Here is a 21,829-nt window from a genome sequence, read left to right on the forward strand (position 1 = left end):
CCAGACATTACTCCTCCTCTGCTGTTGCTATTCCAATATATTCAGAAAACTGAGAGTAGCTAGTGAAATCATACTTTATGTGGACTGAAAAAATGTCACTCCTTGCAATTTTGCAATGATGTGGGCTGGAAGGCAAGCATGAGAAAATTTGCATATTCACCTTCAATTGGTGCTTAACAAACTAAAAGAAAACTGTTGATGTGTGTTATCACGCATTAAACAAGAACATTCCCTGGATGAATTCTAAGACCGTGGGCAAATATTATAGAACATTCCATTGCTGCTAATGCAGAAAATTACTATACATTAACCCCGACTTACTGTTTATGTTAGCTCTGTAACTACAGAGGAATTTTACACTCAAGGTGCCTAATCATTACTACAAACTCCAATGAAGAACTACTCGGCAGAATCACTTCCCTTTTCTTATATATAAAAAAAGTGCACAAATGTCATATGAATTGTACAAATACAACCTGAGATGATGAACTTGTACCAAATAATCAGAAATTATGCAGAAAGTAGAAAATGCCTTTCAGTGTTTTGTGAGTTTACAGAATCAAAATCAATTTGAAAAGGAATCATATTCTTTAATCTTTTGCTGTCAGGATATTTTTTCTCCCAAAAAGTTAGGTAAGTTAGTACAGGATTTTTACAACTGAGGAATATTGTTTTCATGAATGTCACTCATTTATGCAGATTACTTCCTTTTTATGTAAATTCTTCTCTGTCTACTGACCCTTAGAGAAAAATGTGAACTATTAATAAGGAATTTAATTTTACATTTTTCTTCAAGGTACAAAAGTGTTAAGACACATTAGAATGAAACAATCTTTCTAACTTTTATATAAAAAAACAAGAGGATTTCTGCAATCTTTTTGCTTTTAATTCTTTTCCTTTTCCCTTAAAAACTTGAGGTTCACCAGTTGCTGTTGTTCTTGAAGAAACTGCAAGTATGGTCAAATTAAAAACAGACTGAGGATCAAATTGCATGTCAGGCTACTCTGACCTTGGTGCCATTTTCTAAAAATTTTAAAGCACGGCACCATACATCATTTTCTTACAGATTAGGCATGGATCAGCAAGAAAGTGCTTTTGCTGTGGTCTAAGTGGAATTGGTGCCATTCTTATTCTCCGAAAACATTGGCTGTATACAAAATGGGCATTTCACTGTCTTTTGTGGCCTAACCACTTTATAGTTAATAATCTTTAGATGCAAATGTAATTCCTTCAAATAAATGGGGAATAATACAACAATTCAGCTAAAAGAATGCTGCCATATGCACATTTCACATCTGCAGTACATTAGTGCAAATTTCCAGCAAAAAACAGATTAATTTGTGGCCATGGCTGTTTTAAGACTTTTCTTGGAAATATGCCTGTGAAATGTTATAAATTTTCAGAGCATGCACGAATTTGCTTGCAGCCTGGAATTCTTTAACAAAGCAATGTGACACATCTAACGTTTGCCTACCACAATGGGCTCTTTAATTGATTCCAGATGCTGGAAGTAAAAAGGGGCTGAGGGGAGAGAATGGCAGAGATAAAAGCTTATTTAAAAAATAAAGACAACATTATTATGGAATTTAAATTGTTTTGTGACCTACTTTGAGTTGAATTGCAATTTTTTAATGTAGCTTTAAAAATAAAATTGATAAACATAAAAAGCATTCTCAAAAAACCTTCACAACATAATATATTTATCTAGTAACTAGTTCTCATCAGGCCATTGTTTTTAAATCTTTTCATCACTGTGTAACATTTATGTTACTAAGTTGTACAGTTTGAAATCTTGAAAATAAATGTGTTTACATTAAATAGATAAATACAGGGAATTTGGTATTTTACAGTTAGAAGGTAACATAGTATCATTGTAGGACAGTAATATTCAGAAAGTTTAGGTTGGATTAGTCTTTTAAGCTGAAAAATACCTAAATCTTTGTTCCTTCAGTTAAATGACCTTTAAAGTGATATAAAATTGGATTTATCTTCTAATTTCTATGCAGCAGACGTTTTCTTTCCTCTAACTTTTCCGCTCCTTGGCCATATGTCAAACATCCTCCTAACCACATGAAGCCAGCCATCTGATCCTAGTTTACAAATCACACCTCAAGTAAGACTGGTGCATGCCAGGAAGAGTGCCTTTCTCTTGTTTATACTGAACAGTGCTTATGCTGTCTGCTGCAGCTGTTGTACTTACTTTTTCCCATTCTTCTACATGCCAGCTGTAAAGCAAACATTCTCCAGTTTGACAGTGCTGAACTGAAGCAGGTTTTGTAGATTGACTGCACTGGGAATCTTTAATGCTCTGGTTTGAGATCTGGCAGAAGACTTCGCGTTGCTGAATTCCACTTCCACATAAGGCTGAGCACTGCAGAGTTTGCAAAGGTAAGTGTCAGTATGAAACCTATTGTACTTTAATGCAAATATGAATTTAAGCTTTCTTTAATTAATCAAATGTCTAGATTATGCACCTTTATAAACTAACATTCTTATTGCTGATTCTTCACTGTATTAATATAGTACATCTGATCAACTAAAGTATATTATATTACTATCCTCATGAGAAGGTAACAATAGAGTCTGGAAAACATAACTAATGAGAAAATTCTAGCACTATTTACGAATGTAAACAACATTATGAAAGGCCTGACTATAATTTATCATAGTTAAATTTTATCTTGGTAAGATTATCTCACTTTACGCACATATATTTTATGTAGCTTTATTCACTTTGCATTTATGAAGTCTATTATTTAAAAACAGTAAGTTAGCCTTTTGCCATTTTTTGGGAACTCTCGGCTTTTGCGCAATGATTAAAACTCAATTTGTTAAAATCAGCAAAGCAAACTTCTGTGACGTTAACCATGTACATCAAAATGAATTAAACTAACGAACACTTGAATAACTTACATCAATAGTTTGAAAGCACTTACTTAAATCACATCAGCAACTTGCAATCACTGCTGTAATTTATATCAGTCAGGAATCTGGGAACTCTGCCCAGTGCATGGGGGAGGGTAAAAATAGTTCTTAGTCTTTTTCCCGTGGCAATGAAAATGTTTCTAAAGTACAAGTCTTTTAAGCCGCATAAAACATATCTAGTCTAGAACCTTTTTTTAAACAATGAAAATGGTTGCAAGTTATCCTAAAAGTTAAATGCAGGACATATTATTTTTAACCAAATCAGATAGAACATAATGAGATGCTCCGAGGTTTTTACATATCAAGGTACTAGCAGCAGCTTGAATTTAATGATAGATTAGCTTCACCAGTGACTTTATCTTGAAACTGTAGGAACTTCACATCTGAAAGCACTACACGATTCTATGCCAAAGGGGCGAGTAGCAAGGGTTCCTTTAGAAAGGTTAAAGCAGGATGTTTAAAAAGTATAAATAGTAAACAGTTCTGTTTTGATCAAAACTGTACTTAGAACATAAAGACCATTTAATTTCATAGTCATATCTAGCTGTACACACATCAAGCTGTATTTTCCTTTTTCTAATTTTTCATTGGCTGCTATTTTTTCTTCAATGTTAATCACTTTGAACCTCTAATAAGAATCCAGTTTCCATGTCGGAATGTTTATGGATACAACTATGGAGCGTGCAGTTTTTGGGGGAAATTGATTAGAGTTATTTGAGAAAATCTCAATTTACCAACAAGATCCTACATGAGCTCAACCCCATGCAATTCATTTTGCTTGGGGTGGTGGGGATGGCAGTCATATAGAATCATAGAACGATACTGCACAGAAGGAGGTCATTGCACCCATCGTGCCTGTGCTGCCTCTTTAAAACAGCTATCCAATTAGTCCCTGCTCTTTCCCCATAGCCCTGTACATTTTTTCCCTTCAAGTATTTATCCAATTCCCTTTGGAAGGTTATTATTCAATCTGCTTCCACTACCCTTTCCGGCAGTGCATTCCAGATCATAACAAATCGCTGCGTAAAAAAAAATTCTCTTCATCTCACCTCTGATTCTTTTGCCAATCACATTAAATGTGTCCTCTGGGTATCGACCCTACAGCCACTGGAAAAAGTTTCTCCTTATTTACTCTATCAAAACTAATCATGATTTTGAACACCTCTATCAAATCTCTCCTTAACCTTCCCTGCTCTAAGGAGAACAACCCCAGCTTCTCTAGACTCTCCATGTAACTGAAGTCCCCCATCCTTGGTAACATTCTAGTAAATCCCCTCTGCACCATCTCTAAGTCTTGACATCCTTCCTAAAATTTCCATAACGATGTGAGATGCTGGGTCAAATGAAATTTTCAAAACTGAGATCAATAGATTTTCGATAGGTAAGATTATCAAGGGATATGGAGCAAAGGCGGGTAAATGGAGTTGAGGTACAGATCAGCCATGATCTAATTGAATGGCAGAACAGCCTTGAGGGGCTGAATGGCCTACTCCTGTTTCTATGTTCCACCACACCAGTAAACAATATATGTATACTTGGCTTTGAGAGTGCAGATGTTGCACAGGATAATGCTAGTGTATGTTCAGTGGGTACACAGGAAATGCTGTTACTTCTAACAGTGTACTTTATTCCATGTCAATTTCAGCACTTAGGCAGAAGCAGGAAGATGAACCATCTCAGTGTGCTGGTTGTCATATAAACTGTACCATAAAAAAGTGCAAAACTTCAAGTGATGTGGAATTAAAAATTTGTTGGTTCATCTTATTGCTTGAAATAAAATTACTTTTAAAAACTGGTGTTGAAAACAGGTAGTTTATTAAGTCCATAATATGTTGTAAAGAAAATGTTGCGATGCTTCATTGAAATACATAAAGACCCTTAATTTCCTGGATTGCACTTACGCAGAAATTATGCCAAAATTTATGCTGGTTTCTGTACCAAACTTACCAATGGGAACTTACGCCTAAATTACCTGCAGAGCTCATTTGCCTATGCTGGAGCATAAAAACAAGTGCAAATGCAGTGCCACTAATAGGGGTAAAAGCGAGTGGGCTGATGTCTTCTGTTATGACGCCTCACTCTCAGAGCTTCTAGTCTCTGCTGTTACTCTTCCTCTTCCATTATTATACTGAACAGGGGTATGCCCATCGGGAAGGCCATTCTAGCTGATTCGTTCTTCTGAATGCTTTGGGTGAGGGGTCCGAAAAATTTTGGGTGAGCTTACAGTAACAGTACTTTGGTTAAGATCGCAGTAATAAAAATTAAATCACAAGAAAATGGCTATCAATCTCCATCAATTTCAGTTACGTCGCTGTCAGGTGACTTCAGACCGTCCGGTGCCTATATTTTGCGACATAAATATGTACACCAGCACAATATTCATGTAAATCCAGGAAATCTGCATGATCTGGTCTTTTGCACAGGAGGCACAGCTGTAATGTAAATAAGCAGCAGAGAGTTTTGGCGGGTGTACCTTGGAAGCGGCGCAAACAATCAAGGAAATTTGTGCATAGTGATGTTTCTGTGTAAAACTGGTGTAAGTCAGTTACTTGCAAATGTCCTCGGAAGAAAACAGTGTAACGCCACTCTTACACCGTAGTTACGCTGTAACTTTCCAGGAAATTCCTGGTCAATGAAACATATGTGGAAGTTTAGAGTGCGCAGCAACCAGTGATATTCTTATCGCTGTCTTCATAATGCATAAAATGTTGCTACATTTAGATTGCAGTATATACTTTTATATGTTCATTGTGATTGCAAAGGAAATAAATGTTCATTGTTTAATAAATATAAAAACAGGTTCAATATATCGAGTCAAATTAATTGTAACTGAAAGAAATCCTGTGGTAGTGATACAAAATGATTTGTAAAGTGTACCCACAGCACATGTTTGAGTGCATCTATATTAGTGTACCACTAACCAGCAATGCAAGGAGAGAGTTAAATTGCATTTTAAAAAGCTTTTACCACTAATACTAAATGAATCATAATTCAGATAAAGTTTACATACAGTACAGTAATACAATAATAACTCTCCCACATTCAATTGGTATGCCATTATCCAAAATATGAAAATGTATATACTTCAACTCCATTGTCATTGTATCCAGTTTCCCACAGGGACCAAAAACAGGCAATAGGCCCCTCATTTACATATGTAAGGGGCCTAATGCACATAAGAATCCTATCCACTCTCTTTATAAGTGCCAAATTTGCCTATTTCATAACTGATTTGTAATCAGAGAATGAGGATTTATTACATTGTAGCATTTTTTGATGAGACAATGTGTTTTTCAAAATTAAACATAAGTTTCTAATGTAAAGTTAGCACCAATATACAAAAACAGCATGTCATGGTGTCAGAACAGGATGTTCTAGCTTAGCTTCAATTTAAGATGTGGAAATTAAACTGGTACTTGCAATTTCTGTCTTTTGGAACTCAAACTGTTTCCAATTTAGTGGGTTCGCTTGAACCACCACGTGACTTAACAACTCACATCTGCCACTGTCCTATTTCCTATGCTTTATACTCAAGAACAAGCATTTGCTGAGTGCAAACCACAGGAAAATTGGCCCTAAATATACTATATTGCTTCCCCAATTAACTTGGTTTTAGTATTGTATGCATAAGAAATAGGTGTAGGAGTATGGCCCCTTGAGCCTGCTCCGCCAATGAATAAGATCATGGCTGATTTCTCGCCCTATCCCTGATTCCTTTACAGTCCAAATATCCATCGATGTCAGTCTTGAATATTGTAAACAATTTTACAACACCAAGTTATAGTCCAGCAATTTTATTTTAAATTCACAAGCTTTCGGAGGCTACCTCCTTCCTCAGGTGAACGATCCTTGTGTACAAGGATACCCAAATCCCTCTGATGTCTTGAATATACTCAACAAGTGAGCATCCACAGTCCTTTGGGGTAGAGAATTCCAAAGATTCACAATCTGCTGAGTGAAGAAATTTTTCCTCATCTCAGTCCTAAATGGCCGACCCCTTATTTTGAGACTATGACCTCTAGTTCTAGGCTCTCCAGCTAGAGGAAACAGCCTCTCAGCATCCACACTGTCAAGCCTTCTAAGAATTTTATACGTTTCAATGAGATTACCTCTCATTCTTCTAAACTCCAGAGAATATGGGCGCATTCTACTCAATACCACCTCATAGGACAACCCTCTCATACCAGGAATCAATCTAGTGAACCTTTGTTGCACTCCCTTCTAAGGTAAGTATATCCTTCCTTAGGTAAGGAGACCAAAACTGTACACAGTACTCCAGGTGTGGTCTCACCAGAGCCCTATATAATTGCAGCAAGACTTCCTTACTCTTATACTCCAAACCCTTTGCAATAAAAGCTAACATACCATTTGCCTTCCTAATTGCTTGCTGTACCTGCATGTTAACTTGCGATGATTTGTGTACAAGGATACCCAAATCCCTCTGATTACCAACATTTCTTAATCTCTCACCTATTAAAAAATATTCTGCTTTTCTATTCTTCCTACCAAAGTGGATAATTTCACATTTCCCCACATTATACTCCATCTATCACCTTTTTGCCCACTCACTTAACCTGTCTATATCGCCTTGCAGCCTCTTTGCGTCCTCCTCACAGCTTACTTTCCCACCTAGCTTTGTATCATCAGCAAATTTGGATACATTACACTAGGTCCCCTCATCTAAGTCATTGATATAGATTGTAAACAGCTGAGGCCCAAGCACTGATCCTTGTGGCACCCCACTCGTTATAATCTGTCAACACGAAAATGACCTGTTTATTCCTACTCTCTGTTTTCTGCATTAACCAATCCTCTATCCATGCTAATATATTACCCCCAATCCCATGAGCCCTAATTTTGTGAGGCACCTTATTGAATGCCTTTTGAAAATCCAAATATACTACATCCACTGGTTCCCCCTATCTATCCTGCTCGTTACATCCTCAAAGAACTCTAATAGATTTGTCAAACACAAATTCCCTTTCATAAAACCATGTTGACTCTGCCTAATCATATTATGATTTTCTAAGTGCCCTGTTGCTACGTCCTTAATAATAGATTCTAGCATTTCCCCTACTACTGATGTCAGGCTAACTGGCCTGTAGTTCCCTGTTTTCTCTCTCCCTTCTTTCTTGAATGGTGGGGCTACATTTGCTACCTTCCAATCCACAGGGACTGTTCAAGAAAGGGAATTCTGGAAAACCAATGCATCCACTATCTCTGCAGCCATCTATTTTAAAACCCTAGGATGTAAGCCATCAGGTCCATGGGATTTGTTGGCTTTTAGTCCCATTAATTTCTCCAGCATTGGTACAAAATATATGTAGAAGGTACTGCATAAAGCAGAGAAGAAAAATTAAAACATTTTCTAATAATTACTTTTTGCTTTTGTAGGTTGCCTGTCACCATGCATCATCCTCCAGCCATAGGAGCAGGACAGTCTGGGTGGAAAACTTCTCCATAATTGCGTTCAATGATATTACTAATTCATAAGCAACATTATTCGAGAGAAAGGAGCTGGTCAATGTCACTTTTCTACTTGAAGAACTAATGAAGCTCCTTAGGTAGGTGTATATGAGTGACAGGAAAACCTGTAATTCAAACTTAGAGGAAAATAATTTATTGCCTGTAGTTTCAAATATAAAAGTGCTAAAATATGTGTTATAGCTCTTGGAATGAATTAATGATGAAGGGCAGATTGAAGGCTGTAGTTTTGAAACTGTATAGGTGTCCAAAAACATGTCTTCCACTTAATATCATCATATTTTTCACCTCATCTTTTAAATGAGTTTTTGCTGAGGTCCCCCAAGGCATGCACCAAAGGGTAAATTCACTGATTCTGTACTCCCAACAGCAAAGCACACTCAACGTGTGCGAAGGTTGGAGAAAGGGCTACAACATTATAGCTTTAATTCCCCGATCCGCAAGCTCTTTGAGTGTATCTTCCTGCTCGGACCATAAGATCAGTGAATTTACTCACATTTGTCAACTTGAGGCAGTTCTGAAACCTCAACCATTGCATCATTGCAACTGCCTGCTAGGAGAAGTGGGAGCAACTTGAGTTGGCTGACTCTACGAGCTTCCCCTCCTCATTCCTACTTTGAAAATCTTTATCCTCTATTTGACCTTTTGCTCAGCTTTCATTAGAAACTCAATTTGGGAGATTGTTATCACGTCCTACCATCCTGTGACGCAAGGTGTTGTGCTCGTGAGCTGCCTATGCTCAGTCAAATTTGGACACACATATTTTAAAGTAAAATTTACTGAATGTTTTAATTATATGATCTATATTCTGTGAGTAATATGATATCTAGTCTGTACCAAATTTGTTTTAATAAAATCTTTACTGCTAAAGATTTTTAATGGTTGGTTAGTGTTTTTTAGTGGTTAGTGTTTTAGTGTCAGATAAACAGTAAAGTACCTTAAAGCTAAACAAACAGTTTAAATAACTTAATTAACATGGCAGAACAGCTGGGGCCCATTGCATGCACATCCTGTGCTATGTGGGAACTCCAGAACACATCGTGTGTCCTGGAAAAACACATGTGCAGAAAGTGCTGCCAACTGCTTGAGCTCGAGCTCAGAGTTTCTGAGCTTGAGGGGCGGCTGGCGTCGCTACAGTGCATGTGGGAAGCTGCGGCCACCCCACAGCTTCAGAGAGTTCAGGCAGAGATGGAGGGGGTGACCATTTGACAGACTAGGAGGAACAGGCTGGCAATGCAGGAGTCCCCTCGGAGTGTGACACTCACAAACCCGGTATTCAGTGTTGAATATCAGTGAGGGCGTGGACACCTCGAGAAAGTGTAGTCAGGAGCAAATCCACGGCACCGTGGGAGACTTGGCTGCACAGGGGGGCAAAAGAAATGCAGTTGTTATAAGGGATTTGATAGTCAGGGGGATAGACAGGCGCCTCTGCAACTGCCGACGTGAGTCCCGCATGGTGTGTTGCCTCCCTGGTGCCAGGGTAAAGGACATCACTGAGAGGGTGCAGAACATTTTGAGGGGGGAAGCGAAACAGCCAGAAGTCGTGATCCACGTGGAAACCAATGACATAGGAAGAAAAGGGTCGAGGTCCTGCAGTCAGAGTTTCAGGAGCGAGGGAAGAAGTTAAAAAGCAGGACCTCAAAAGGTAGTAATCTCTGGATTACTCCCAATACCACTCGCTAGTGAGTATAGGAATAGTAGGATAAGACAGGTTAATGCGTGGCTGGAGAAATGGTGCAGGAGGGAAGGCTTCAAGTTCCTGGGGCATTGGGACAAGTTCTGGGGCAGGAGGGATCTGTTCAAGATGAACAGGTTACACCTCAGCAGAGCTGGGATCAATGTTCTCGCGGGGAGGTTAACTAGTGCTGCGGGAGAGGATTTAAACTAATTTGGCAGGGGGAATGGGCACCAGGATGAAACATTAGAGAGGAGAAACAAGGTGCACAGAGGACTGGGAGGGACAAGTTGCACTAAAGTAAAGAATAGTTCAGTAATAAGGGGGATCAGACAGAGGGCAAATGCAAAGCAGTCTAAAATGAGATTGGAGTGCATGTGTTTAAATGCACGGAGCGTGGTAGATAAGGTTGGTGAGCTGCCGGCTCAAGTGGCCACATGGAACTATGATATAGTGGCAATAAGAGAGACCTAGCTCAAAAAAGGGGAGGATCGGGTACTTAATATTCCTGGCTACAAGGTAGTTAGGAAAGATAGGTGATTGGCAAAAGGACCAAAGGTGACATGAGGAAAAACTTTTTTTACGCAGCGAGTGGTTATGACCTGGAATGCACTGCCTGAGGCAATAGTGGAGGCAGATTCAATCGTGGCTTTCATAAGGGAATTGGATAAGTACTTGAAGGGAAAAAATTTGCAGGGCTTCGGGGAAAAGAGCGCGGGAGTGGGACTAGCTGGATTGCTCTTGCAGAGAGCCGGCATGGACTCAATGGGTCGAATGGCCTCCTGTGCTGTAACCATTCTATGATAGGGAAGGAAAGAAAGGAGGGTGGTGGCAGTATTGATCAAAAACTATTATAGCACTGTAAAGGGTTGATGTAGTTTTGCAGTCAAAGATAGAATCTATTTGGTTTGAAGTATGGAAAAATTGAGGAGCTATTATGCTTCTGGGTGTATACTATAGGCCACCAAATAGTGGGAAGGAGATAGAGGAGAACATTTGCAGGCAAATTACAGAAAAATGCAAGAACTATAGGGTAGTGATAATGGGGGACTTCAATTTCCCAATATAAACTGGGATAGTAATGGTGAAAAGGGCAAAGAGGTGGAGAAATTCCTGAAATGTGTTCAAGAACTTTCTGGAACAGTGTTTCTCCAACCCAACCAGGAAGGAATCTTTGCTGGATCTAGTTCTGGGGAATGAAGTGAGGTAGGTGGAGCATGTTTCAGTGGTGGAGCATTTGGGGATAGTGATGATAATATCATTAGGTTTAGAATAGTTATGGAAAAGGACAAGGAACAATCAAATGTGAAAATGCTAACTGGAGGAGGGCAAATTTCAGTGAGTTGAAAAGGGATCTTGTCTTGGTGGATTGGATCAAAAATTGGTAGGCAAAACAGTAATTGAACAATGGGAGGCCTTCAAGGAGGAGTTGGTTTGGGTACAGAGTAGACACATCCTTACGAGGGGGAAAGGAAGGGCATCCAAAGGTTCATAATACAGTAGAGAACCAGGCTGAATACAGAAAGTACAGAGGAGATCTAAAAAAGGGAATAAAGCGGGACAAAGAGAGAGTATGAGAATAGATTATCGACTAACATAAAAGGGAACCCAAAACTCTTTTATAAACATAAAAATAGTAAAAGGGCAGTCAAAGGAAGTGTTGGACTGATTAGGGACAAAAAGGAGATCTTCTTGTGGAGGCAGAGAGCATGGCTGAGGTACTAAATGAGTACTTCGCATACGTCTTCACTAGAAAAGAGGATGCTACCATTGTAGCAGTGAAGGAGGAGGTGGTAGCAATATTGGATATGATAAAAATAGATAAAGAGGAGGTACATAAAAGATTGGCAGTACTCAAAGTAGAAAAGTCAACCGGTCCAGATGGGATGCATCCTAGGTTTCTGAGGGAAGTAAGGGTGGAAATTGCAGAGGCTCTGGCCACAATCTTCCAATCCTCTTTAGATATGGGGACAGTGCCGGGGGACTGGAGGATTGAAAATGTTACACCCCTGTTCAAAAAAGGGGAGAGGGATAAACCCGGCAATTACATGCCAGTGAGCCTAACATCAGTGGTGGGGAAACTTTGAGACAATAATCCGGTAAAAAATTAACTGGCACTTGGAAAAGTACGGGCTAATAGGTGAAAGTCGGCACGGACTTGTTAAAGGAAAATCGTGTTTGACTAACTTGATTGAGTTCTTTGATGAAGTAATGGAGAGGGATGATGAGGGTGGTGCAGCTGATGTTGTGTATATGGACTTTCAAAAGGCATCTGATAAAATACCACGTAACAGACTAGTTAGCAAAATTAAAGCCCATGGGATTAAAGGGACAGTGGCAGCGTGGATACAAAATTGGCTAAGGGGCAAAAAGCAGAAAGTAGTGGTGAATGGTTGTTTTTCAGACTGGAGGGAAGTATATAGTGGTGTTTCCCAGGGATCAGTATTAGGACCACTGCTCTTTTTGATATATATTAATGACTTGGACCTCGACATAGAGGATATAATTTCTAAGTTTGCAGATGAGACGAAACTCTGAAATGTAGTAAACAATGTGGAGGATAGTAACAGACTTCAGGAGGACATAGACAAATTCGTGCAATGAGCAGACAAATGGCAGATAAAAACTTAGAGAAATGTGAAGTGATGCATTTTGGTAGGAAGAATGAGGAAAGGCAATATAAAATAAATGGTACAATTTTAAAGTGGGTTCCGGAACGGATGGAATTGGTGGTGCACATACACAAACCTTTGAAGATGGCAGGACAAGTTGAGAAGGCTGTTAAAAAAGCATATGGGATCCTGGGCTTTATTAATAGAGTACAAAAAAGCAAGTAAGTTATGCTAAACCTTTATAAAACACTGGTTAGGCCTCAGCAGGCGCAATGTGTTCAATTCTGGGCACCACACTTTAGGAAGGATGTCAAGGCCTTAGAGAGGGTGCAGAAGAGATTTACTAGAATTGTATCAGGTATGAGGAACTTCAGTTAGGTGGAGAGACTGGAGAAGCTGGGGTGGTTCTCCTTAGAACAGAGAAGGTTAAGGGGAGATTTGGTAGAAGTGTTCAAATTGATGAACGAGTTTGACAGAGTAAATAAGGAGTAACCGTTTCCAGTTGCAGAAGGATCAGTAAAGAGGACACAGATTTAAGGTGATTGGCAAAAGAGCCAGAGGTGACATGAGGAAACGTTTTTTTATGCAGCGAGTTGTAATGATCTGGAATGCATGCCTGAAACGGTGGTGGAAGCAGATTCAATAATAACTTTCAAAAAGGGAATTGGATAAATACTTGAAGGGAAAAAATGTACAGTACTCTGGAAAGAGCAGGTGAATGGGACTAATTGGATAGCTCCTTCAAAGAGCCAGCACAAGCACGATGGGCCGAAAGGCCTCCTCCAGTTCTTTTCCTACTACGATAAAGGCCTGGAATTTCCTTGATGTGATTTATACCACTATTGATCCTTTAAGAAAATCAATGCAACCGCCGATGGCCAGCAGAGGATTTATATGCAAGGTTTCTGGGTAAGCTCATTTGCACACCCACTGGTGCAGGCAACTGGTGGTAACAGCTCAACTTCCAAGAAACTTCTGTGCAGCCTTTTCAAAGTGCTGTTCAGCCTGCACTCTTCCGCAGCACTCAAGTTGGTAAGGCAGAAACAGTGCTTTGCACTAATATTTCTCTCTCAAATTATTTCACTGCATGTCTTACCAAGATTTTAATTATGCTTGGATAGAATTATTACCATTCAACTGCTATTTGTATCCAGGGAGCAGCAGGACAAGGCTCCATCCAGGAGATGAAGACGAAACTTAGTGATACAGACTGCCACGCCCTACCAGAGGAGATTTAGGGCAGGAGGCACAGACACTACTCGCACTTACTGCCAAGTCCCTCACTTCCAGGACTGTACGACAGTACCGAAAAAGTTCAGTGACCTGACCAGGGCTGGCAAGGTAACACACTGACCATGCTCTCCCTTTCTTCCTTGCCCATCCTGAACAAGTACACTCTTCATCATCTTAAATCAACATTTATACAACTAACCTTTCACACAGCACTCTGCTTAAGGGTGTCTCTAACTCCCTATACTGTACTATGTCTACACAGCTCCCATAACACACTAGAACTGCCTTGCACAACCCCAAAACTCCTTTGTCCACTTGAACATTCTCATACCCCACATCTCTTACTTCACCTCTCCCATGTCACATGGCACACACTCAACTGCCAGCTTCACGCTCATTTACTTATCTGTTTGCAGGAGATAATGGTGCAAATTGCTCACTAAAGGCAGGCCACCAGAGAGGCAAACCCCATCTTGAAATCCCTCAACCATTTTGAGGTAAAGGCCATGTATGGGCACTCATTTAGCTATTGCTGTGACAGATGGCATGGTTGATGGCATCTTTCCGGTGCCAGGTTAGTAACTGAGCACCGACACTTGCAGCCCACTGGAACACACTACACACATACAACCTTCCACCCCTTTCTATCTCGCCTTAATCCTAAGAGGGTAATACTCATTCTTATATTCTGTCATCCTTTCCTGTAGATCCACTAGAGCAACAGAGAACTCAGCTAGAGGAAGATGGCGATGATGGGGACCTGGGGAGCTTTTCCTCTTTGTACTTTATGGTGATGATGATGAGGAAGAGGATAAAGACCAACCCACTCATCGTTTCCAGTTGCTTCACATTGCCCCATCTTCCTCTTTCTCAACCCATTCAAACCTACCTGCGGCACTTGCTTTTTCTCTCCCACGCACCAGCTCAGAGACTTTCACCACGGGGAATTAGATAGTGGTAGTGAGGAATTGGCACGACATGATTCACCGAGCATGAGGGGTCTGGAGGAGTGGAAAGTAGGTAAGGATGTGTCCCCTTCTCAGTGGAGGCTGAAGAGGTTGTTACCAATGGGTTTGGAGTTTTGGGATCCATAACTCGCGGGCACTTGCCTGAAAAGAAGGACGCTTGAGGAACATCATACCCATGTGTAGCCTCTGAGGACAATATCCCAGGAAGTGAAGCAACTGACAGGTGTAACTGTTGTTCACAGTGTTAGCCGTGTCTCATGGTGGCACTCTCGCCTCTGATTCAGAAGGTTGTGGGTTCAAGTCGCACTCCAGAGACATGAGCACAAAATCTAGGCTGACACTTCAATGCAGTACTGAAGGAGTGCTGCACTGTCAAAGGTGTTATCTTTCGGATGAGATGTTAAACCCTCTCGGGTGGACGTAAAAGATCCCATGGCACTTTTGGAAAAAGAGCAGGGAGTTCTCCCCGCTGTCCTGGCCAATATTTATCCCTCAACCAACAACACTACAAACAGATTAACTGGTCATCACATTGCTGTTTGTGGGACCTTGCTATGTGCAAATTGGCTTCCACATTTCCCGATATTGTAACTACAGTGACCATGTTTCAAAAGTACTTCATGGGCTACAAAGTGCTTTGGGACGTTCTGAGATTGTGAAAGGTGCTATATAAATGCGCAAGTTCTTTCTTTCTTTCTTGTGTCTACAACTTTCCTTTGTGGCAACATCATGGAAGCTTTGTCTTCCTTGCAGGCAGCAATGCAGCAGGTGGCAGCTGCAATGAAATCTGCAGCAGGTCTCCACTAAGAAGCATCCAAGGAACAGTCAAGGAAGCAGATACTTCAGCTCTGGAGGAATAAGTGACAGATTGGAGCATAGCATTGATAATGGCTTCCAGACTGTGGCAACTGCTATGTCTCAGAGTTTCCAGGTTCTGATAGCTGCCATTTAATCAGACATCCGACTAATCAGTGGAACCATATATCCAAGGCCCAATGGAATGGCAGTGGCTGGAGTCCATCTGCCTGATACTGCCATCTCTCAGAACAGCAGCACCTAAGTCTCCCTATATAACACATTTTCCTCAGACAATAGGACCTAGTTCCCTGCATCCATCATTAAATACTGCTGCATAACTGTTACTAGGTGGTGAGAAAGAGAGCCATGCAATGACTGTCAATTTTCCTTCCCTTCCTGTGAGGAAGGCCTTCACTCTGTTTGTGGCACCCCACAATAGCATGGTTGATTGGAAGCTGACTTTGTGGGTCCAAATCTGTTTACCACTTTGATTCCACAATTTTAAAAAGCAGTTGCCCCGGTAGCACTGTGTTAGTGCTGATTCATGCTCTGCTAAATCCAGCCCTGTTATGACTTTCCAATCCCTGTTTGAACAACATCTGATTTTAAGACAACTGAATGTGCCTCATAATCTGCCGCACAATTATATTATCAGATGCTGCCTGACCGGCATTTTCTGTTTTTATTTCAGATTTCCAGTATTTTGCTTTTACATTATAAGTGACTGTGCCCTATTGAAACTTAAATGTAGCTGCTGTGATGCAGTATAGTCTGGTTTCCGCAACTCTACTCATCCCAATGGAAGAATCCTAGATTTCAAGGTGAAAATTGAATGGACAGCTTGGTGCAATGTTTAGCAGCTCCTCAAACATTTGGATTTGGGAATACTGGACAGATCTGTACATCATACTCAAAATTAATTGTCAAGTAAATGTAGGGGAGCTCCTAAATCATTGGTTTTTAGAAGCTCAAAAAAAGTAGTTTCAGAGGCTTTAGAAGTCAGAATTTTTGGAGGGGTACAAATACATAGTTGCCAACTGTTCTCTTTTGATACAGATGATCAGCTTCTCCAGCTCCAGTTTGCATTGTTTGTAGAGGGGCCAGAAAATGAGAGCAACTGGGAGCTGGAAAAGCGATGTGTAACTTTACGCTAGAAGAGACAGACATTTGCAGCATATCACAGTCACTGGATTCTTGATTAGTGAATTGAATGCCCACTTTACAGTCACTGGACTTTGGGCTGGTGAGTAGAACGCCATTCTTTTCTAAAGTCTTACTTCAGGATTATTTGGAATGTTCGGGCCCACAAAGTTCACAATTTACGATGATGTAATGAAGATAGATTTTCGTTAGGGAAGTGTATCAAGGGATATGGAGAAAGGCGGATAAGTGGAATTGAGGTACAGAGCAGCCATGAGCTAATAGAATGGTGGAATAAGGTTGAGGGGCTGAATGGCCTACTCCTGTCTTCCTATCATAGAGCAAAGGCCTGAAGCGATAAGTGGGAACTTTAATTACTGGTAAGTTGTTAACTGTTATCTTATTTTTACTAGTGTTTATAGAAAGACAATACTTTATTGTCAGGTTTGCAAAAATATTGTATACATTTATTAGCACAGTTAAAAGGCTGAATTTGTATTTTTTCAAATAATCATCTCATGCAGATTCCCCAATCATTCAAATCTTCCACGGCCTATAAATGACCACATTGCCAGGAATTGACTGAAAAGTGAGTGACCTATTTGTTATGTGGACATAATTGCTGACCATTTGCTTTTGTTATGGATAGTCAGGTTTTTCCCCTTTGTGACATCATCTGAAGACATGGGATCAATTTCTACGTGTACATTGATGACGTCCAGCTCTATCTCTCCACCACCGTTCTCAATCAGTCCACTGCCACCGTGTTGTCAGACTGCTTGTCTGGCATTGAGTTTCGGATGAGCTGCAATTTCCTCCAGTTAAACACTGGGGAGAACGAAGCCATCATCTTTGACCCCCACGACATATTCTGTACCCTCGCCACCAATTCCATACCCCTCCCCAATCACTGTCTCAGGTTGAACCAGATTGTTTGCAACCTTGCCATTCTATTCGACCCCGAGCTGAGCGACTGACTCCATATCCCATCCATCACAAAGACCACCTACTTCCACCTCTAATATTGTTTGCACAGCCTATCTGCCATTGAAACCCTCATGCATGCCATTGACTCCTCCTGACTCAACTATTCCAATGCTCTCTTGGCCGGCCGGCCTCCCATCCTTCACCCTCCGTAAACATCAGCTCATCTCTGCTGCCTGTTCCTATCCTGCACCAAGTTCCGATTATCCATCACTCCTGTCCTTGCTGACCTAAATTGGTTCCCTGTCCACAAATACTTCAAATTGAAAATTCTTATCCTCCTGTTTCTGTCCAGCCCATTAAATCCACCCCTAGAACTCTGCGTTCCTCCGATTCTGACCTCTTGTGCATCCCCCTCTCTTCGTGCCCCATTGGCGGCCATGTCTTCATGGCATCAAAAAATTCTAAATCTGTAACTGCAAAAATTGTAATTTTGTGCACTTTAGTATTTTTCCCTTTAATATAACTGATGAAATATTGGGTATAGTTACAACTTAAGCTATAAAAGGTTCATGTCCTAATGCATTTCCAATGGAACTACTTTTCTGTATATCTTCAGGTTTCAATTTTCACAGAAAAACAAACTGAATTGCAAAGCACAAATAACAATCCTGAAATCCAATATAATGATGAGGACTATAACTTATTTAGTCACCTTGAAGCACTGGCCTTTATAGATTTTTAGGATTGTTTAGTTATCAGCTTTTTTGAAGCTGTTCTTCAGTTTTTCCGAGTTTTATAGGTATGCTAAATTGTGATGTGTCATGGGTTTTTAGTTCATTAATTCTCGACAAAAGGCCTTTCTAAACTTAGCCAGACCTGCCTAGAGAGCTGACAAACAGAAGAAACACTTATCAAGAAGGGAATGAATATCAGACAGCCAGGCAACCCAATATTGTGTTTATCTGTCAAATATTGACCAAACCTGCAAAGGCAAATGTCAGAAGTACATTAATTGCTTGGTTCAGTGGAAGACAAGTGTGTGATGCAAAGCAAAAAAGTAATTAAAAATACAACATTCTGTCTATGAACAACATTAGTAGTACAACAAAGTTGAAATGGTGCATAACATTCATCAGTGACTCGAGCAAATTGCTTATATTTCCGTTAGGCTTCACTACAGAAGATATTGATAGCCATTCCTAAGCATATAACTGAGTAATGGTGAAAACGGGTAGGGCCATTTGACTTTTTGAAGAAAATAATAGTTGACAATGAAATGAACATTGGGCAAATATTTGAAGGGGTTCCTAAAGTAGTAATTTAAAGGAAATGTATCCAAGAAATCTAAATTAAACTAGAGTAGAAATGGAGGGGGAGATTTTCATTGGTGCCACAGTGTGGAAACAGGGTGGGGTAATTCCTCTAGAATGGCGGAGAAACGCTTACCATCCCGTTCCCGCTCCTGATCCAGTCGATGTCGTTATCAGAAGGGCCTACCACATGGGTGACCAGAGTGCCCGCCTGATTCAGCTGGTAGTCCCTTTCGCTATGCAGTGTGGCCTGCTGCGCACACACTGCCCAATTTCATCCGGTGGTCCGGTTGAAGGGGACCAATAAAATTAAGTTTTTAAATTATTTTTGTGGGGGCAGGAGGAGGAGTGCTCCTCTGGGCTCCACAAAAAATAATGTGGGCTGCTGCCATGCCGGGTTCCCTCATTCTATGAATGCTTCCCCCCCTCACTTCTTGGGCCTACCTTGACCTGGCCAGATCAGTGTCTGGGCTGCCCGATATTGTGTTGGCCTGAAGCCAGTAAGCTGGAGCACGGTGCCCGCCTTGAGGCCCGACCCTCCCGTTGGCAAATATATTGTGACCGTAACCCAATCCCATATTGAATTACCCCCCAAATGCAAGTATTGTGATACACCCCATTCCTGCCCCCCCTCCCCCAATGAGCATATATATGTGGAAGGAAGCCCTGAAATGACACTGGGGGCCCCACTCTGAGCAGAAATAGTGATTCCCCCCAACAGGCAGTACCTATCCAACATCCTCAGCCAAGCAACATATTCCTACCACACTGATTTTGGTGATTGGAGGTCATATACCTTACCTAAGCACACCTCCCCAACACCCCCCCCCCCCCTCAATACTGACCAGCCAAACAACCCTACCTCCACACAATCAGCATTGTTTTAGTGACTGGAGCCTCACTTAAATAATTGAAGCTAACCTCCTCATCCACTGTTCCCCATCTTCCTCCTCCTCACCTCCCCCTACTCCTCCATCTTTTTACTTTTACCCTTCCTCCTCCAATCTCTCCCTTCCCTCCCTAACTTTCTCTTCTCACCTCCAAGATCCCCTTTGAGTCAAACACCATCCTGACTTGGACATATATCACTGAACCTTCATCATGGGTAAGAATCCTGGAATTTCCTACCTAACACTATTGTGGGAGCACCATCACCACAAGGAGTGCAGCTGTTCAAGGAAATGGCCCACCACCACCTTCTCAGGCTTCGTCTGTGTCTCCCACATCCCAAAAACAAGTTTTAAAGGAGTGAATTAATGGTGTAATATGCACTAATGTTTGCTGATATGGGTTCTAGATAAAGATCCTTTTGGTTTGCCTGCACTGAAAATCTCCAAACAATCAAACATTCCAGTAATGAGACCTCATCAAAGTACATTTGAAGCTTTCTGTGCATTAGCATTACAAGCAGGCTGTATGAAAATAAAAATTATGTACTTGTCAATTATGGAAGCAATAGTAAATACTCTAAACAGTACAGCAAGAATACTGCTGATGGCACTGGTTTTCAAAAGTAACAATCTTTTTTCCAAATACAATACTTGTCAAAAAAGATGCTTTAAGATTTATAATACTGTAATAGTTGAATTTGAAATTCTAAATTTATCATTCAATGACATGATCAGATTGATATTGGAAGCTTCAATATGTTTATAGGAACAATTAAATGGTAAGACAGACCAACAATTTTCAAGAAATGTAAATATTATCTGTTCAGTATTTTTCTCAATGTTTTGCCCCAGGCTTCTCCTCTCCTAAAGGTTGTGACTCTTGCTGAGTATGGCATCAAAGGTGACACCTTACCCAACTGCTCACTCTTTAAGCATGAGCCCAGACAATGAATGTTGGTAGGTTGCATAACCATGGCAGCATCATAGTTGATCTCATCCTGTCCCCACCTTACGTACACACAAATGCACTTCTGCAAAGGTCACTGGGTAATGATCAGGAACAGGAATCCCAATTTTCCTTTCCTTTGTCCATGGACTCTGAGGTCAATTGTAACTCTCCCATGGTATGCAGTTAACTTACATATGTGGTTACTGTATTTAGGATGTTGGCAGGTTTCCATGGACAATGAGTTTTACTAAGTTTCGAAGAGGTTATTGGCGGAAGGCAGAGAGAAGAAAACATGAAAGCAGCTTGTGCGCAGTGCACGTTCCAGAAATCTGGAGCTGAGTAACTATCTGTTCGTGAGAGATTCGGGGAGGAAATTGCCTGTTGCTTGCTTCTAATGAAACCCTATATGGACATAGATAAGAAAATAGTCATAACATCCCAACCACAAACACTTTTGGTAATTGAACTGAACAGATACGATATCATAAAGGATACATTAACTTCATCAATAACTAATGGCAAATAATTTTAATGTTCCTCTGACAAGCAATACTTTTGAGAATTGTGAATGCTTTGTGGAGTTAAATGAACTATTAGGAAAAATATTGTCAAACCCAATGAATACACGCTCAAGGATAACAGCAACACAGCTCTTATCAGATTTAAAAAATTGAACTGCTTTACAGATTGTAATGAAACATCCACTGGGACCAAGAAAAATGTTTGCTTTGTTATGATGAGATTTGTATTAAAAACTTCTACTTGCTGGCTCTGAAAATCTATGAGCTGTGATCCAGGCAGTTACTTCAGGAATGTGCCTGCAGTGTTGAGCCTGATGAAGTTTGCGGGGTCTGTGGGAAGGTAGCTCACTTGGATGGGGCCAGCAGGCACCTGCGGCACTATGGACATGTGTTGGGC

The 21,829-nt window shown here is 40.6% G+C and overlaps 1 protein-coding gene across 2 annotated transcripts in view; it reads right to left on the minus strand.

Annotated features, from left to right (window-relative positions):
* The window catches only part of adamts9 (ADAM metallopeptidase with thrombospondin type 1 motif, 9), a 259,676-nt gene that overhangs the window by 65,022 nt on the left and 172,825 nt on the right, over window positions 1-21,829 (minus strand). For both annotated transcript variants that reach the window (XR_010966102.1, XM_067998852.1), the window contains exon 30: window positions 2,201-2,371. Coding sequence is in view for 1 of the 2 variants with exons in the window: in XM_067998852.1 (XP_067854953.1) it covers window positions 2,201-2,371 (171 nt within the window). In the remaining variant the exon portion in view is untranslated. The remainder of the gene's footprint in view (window positions 1-2,200; window positions 2,372-21,829) is intronic.

The sequence above is a fragment of the Heptranchias perlo genome, chromosome 17, assembly GCF_035084215.1.
Source record: "Heptranchias perlo isolate sHepPer1 chromosome 17, sHepPer1.hap1, whole genome shotgun sequence".
Lineage (NCBI taxonomy): Eukaryota > Metazoa > Chordata > Chondrichthyes > Hexanchiformes > Hexanchidae > Heptranchias > Heptranchias perlo.